The sequence below is a fragment of the Vulpes vulpes genome, chromosome 1, assembly GCF_048418805.1.
Source record: "Vulpes vulpes isolate BD-2025 chromosome 1, VulVul3, whole genome shotgun sequence".
Lineage (NCBI taxonomy): Eukaryota > Metazoa > Chordata > Mammalia > Carnivora > Canidae > Vulpes > Vulpes vulpes.
This window is the reverse complement of record NC_132780.1, coordinates 5,437,731-5,440,599: the sequence shown is the minus strand read 5'-3', so window position 1 is coordinate 5,440,599 and position 2,869 is coordinate 5,437,731. Positions and strand designations below refer to the sequence as shown.

General features: G+C 56.3%; 1 protein-coding gene across 1 annotated transcript; it reads right to left on the bottom strand.

Annotated features, from left to right (window-relative positions):
- Positions 1-297: 297 nt before the first annotated feature.
- Positions 298-2,493, bottom strand: LOC112928523 (free fatty acid receptor 3). Its single transcript, XM_072751073.1, has 3 exons — positions 2,263-2,493; positions 2,110-2,158; positions 298-1,862 (listed from the first exon to the last, which is right to left on the bottom strand). Exon 3 carries the CDS (start codon positions 1,849-1,851, stop codon positions 877-879), a length of 975 nt encoding a protein of 324 aa, XP_072607174.1. The 5' UTR covers positions 1,852-1,862; positions 2,110-2,158; positions 2,263-2,493; the 3' UTR covers positions 298-876.
- Positions 2,494-2,869: the final 376 nt, after the last annotated feature.

Genomic DNA, 2,869 nt, shown 5'->3' with positions numbered 1-2,869 from the left:
TTGGAGTCTAGGATAAAATCCTTCCATCCACCAATCCCATCTGGCCCACGTGTACCATAAGAAAAAGCGGCTCCTGGGTGGCTCCGTTGGTTGAGTGTCCAACTCTTGATTTTGGCTCAGGTCATGATCTCAGGGTCCTGAGATCAAGCCCTTTATCAGGCTCTGCGTTGGGTGTGGAGCCTGCCTGCGATTCTCTCTCCCTCTCCCTCTGCACCTTCCCCCATCTCGCGTGTCAATGCATGCATGCATGTTCTCTCTCCAGAAAAAAAAAAAAAAGAAGAAGGAAAAACCATTCTCTTTTACTTGCTACCAGATTTATTTAGGTCATTTTTCTTCTGTCATTTTTCATAAATATTCCTGAAAATCTGAGTTTACTAAACAATGGAAACTTTCTGGAAAAGTCCACATAAGAGCAAGATACTCCCTCAAGCCTGGGAATCTGTGTACCCACTCGTGACCTGCTGGGCAGGAGCAGCTCTGAAGGGTGGCTGCTTCCACCTCCCGTCCCAAGCCACCGGCAGCTCCCTCAGTCCCGGCTCATGGCTCTCTTCTCCTCTTTTACCCTCAGAAAAGCCCGGGAGCTGGCCTGCTGCCCTGAGAGCCCATTTTCCTTCAGCACACGCTCTCATCTTATTTCCCAGGGCCAAGTCCACAGCATGGGGTGTGGGTGGGTGGGTGGGTGGGGATGGGAAGGGAGGGCAGTTGGGGAAGATGGAGAGCTGGGCCCCGCGAGCGCATCCTTGGGAAGCTGGGCTGCCTCGGTCCCCAGCACCCCCCCACCTCCCCCGACTCCCCAGTCCTGCCTGACTCAAGCTGGGAAGTGCTTGGCAGCTCAGCCACCCACTCCACAGCCCTCCGGAGTCCACTCCCTGCTCTCTACATTGGACAGCTCCCGCGGCTGCCCCCCTCCTCATTCTTCTCTTTCAGCTTCAGGCTGCCCTCCTCCCTCCAGGGGCGCCAGCCCCCAGTCAGCCTTCTCAGCAGCCCGTGAAAGTCAGCCTGGAATCCGGATGATGAGAAGTAGTAGACAAGGGGGTCAACACAGGAATTCAGGGTGCTAAGAAGCAACACATAACTTCTCCACGCTGGGCTTTCACCCCGGATGTAGCCCACGACGTGAGACACATTGTAGGGCCCGAAGCAGACAAGGAAGTTGAGCAGGGTGGCTGCCACAAGCCCAACCACCCTCCGCCGCCTCCGGTGGCTGGCTCCCCTGCTGAGCACCCATACCAGGTGGCCGTAGCAGTAGCTGGTGATGAGCAGGGGCACCCCGAAAAGGACCACAGCCATCTCCAGCCTGACGGGCAGGAGAATAGCCAGCTGGTTCTCCTGGAATTCCAAGTAGCAGGTGTCATTGTTGGTGTGGCTGTAGGAGGAGTTCCCTGAGAATTCGATGATGTAGACCACGCTGCAGTGCGCGCCGGCCACGAGCCAGCAGGCCCCACTGACCAGGCCGGCCTGTCTAGGCCTTGGCCGGGCCTTGTACCATAGGGGGTAGGCCACGCTCAGGAAGCGCTCCACGCTCACAGCTGCCAGGAAGAGGGAGGTAAGATAGATGGTGGTGAAGAAGAGGAATCCGGAGAAGGGGCAGAAGATGAAGGGCAGGGGCCAGCGCATGCCGCTGGCCGCCTCCACCATGCGGAATGGCAGGAAGAGCAGCAGGAGCAGGTCGGAGATGGTCAGGTTGAGCAAGAGCACATCCACGGCCACCGGGCGCCGCCGCAGCTTGCCCAGGAAGATCACCAGGGCCACCAGGTTGAGAGGGAGGCCCACGAGGAAGGTGAATAGGTACACAGAGAAGTAGAGCCAGTGATTGCCGGGGAAGAAGGATAAGTCCGGGCTTGTGTCCATGGTGATGGCCACTGGAGAAAGACAGACAGATGGAGGTGTTAGTCTGGGTGCGGACCTTGGTGTCTCGTGCCAGCGGCATCTCAACCACTGGCAGAGAACACTGAAACCTCCCCCCCAGCCCCTCAAGCCCCCTGATACTTTCTCCAGCAGGGACAGCCTGGCTGTCTTCCTGGTCAGGCCCTGTCCCCTGTTGCTTCTCCAGAAAAGCAAGCACCAAGGGGCCCTCCCTTCCCAAGCCCCTCATGGTCCCTTGCTCACCTGCTTCTTTGAGAACCCAACTGCTCTGCCCCCAGCACCTTGCCGGCTCCTGCAGAACAGTATAGTTAGCTCTTTATCTGGAAGAACTGATAAAGACCCATGACATCATTCCCCGTTGAGCAATCACACAAAAGATGCCTTTAGCTGCATTACCAGCACCGCGCCAGTATGCAAAATGAGGAGCAAATTCCACAACTCTGCGCCTTGCTCATGGGCTGTCTCAGAGAGGATGCTCGAGCCAGCCCCAAGCGGACCGACTTTATCTTCCCCTCCCGGATCCTCCACTTGAATTTTATCTGCTTCTCTGGAATGGCAGTCATCCAATTTGCCTTGTAAGGGCAGGAAGCACGACGCCGTGATGGAGAGCCTGGGATCTGGAGCCGGTGGCCTGGGTGCACTGCCGACTCTGTCACTAACTCTTTGTTTTGGGGGCAAGTGACGTAAACTCTCTATCTCTGCTTCCTCGTCTGCAAAGCAGGGATAATCACAGTACCAATGTCATAGGGTTGTCGTTATTAAAGCATTAATACCTGTCAAGTGCCGGGAACGGAACCTGGCATGTTGTGATGAATACTTAACAGATGTTAGCTGCCATCATCCGAGTCACTGGTATGGGCTTGTCTCCGGGGTGATGGCAGTAATGATGATGATAATGATGATTTAGGGGGCACATAATCCGTAGCAGACACTCTGCCTCCGAGGGCATCGCCAATCTGTCCTTGTGCCTCATGGGGTGGGAGGGAAGTGACTCACTCCGGGC

What these genes read in the sequence shown, in the direction of transcription:
- LOC112928523 (XM_072751073.1), bottom strand. Translation starts at nt 1,851, where the DNA reads ATGGACACAAGCCCGGACTTATCCTTCTTCCCCGGCAATCACTGGCTC.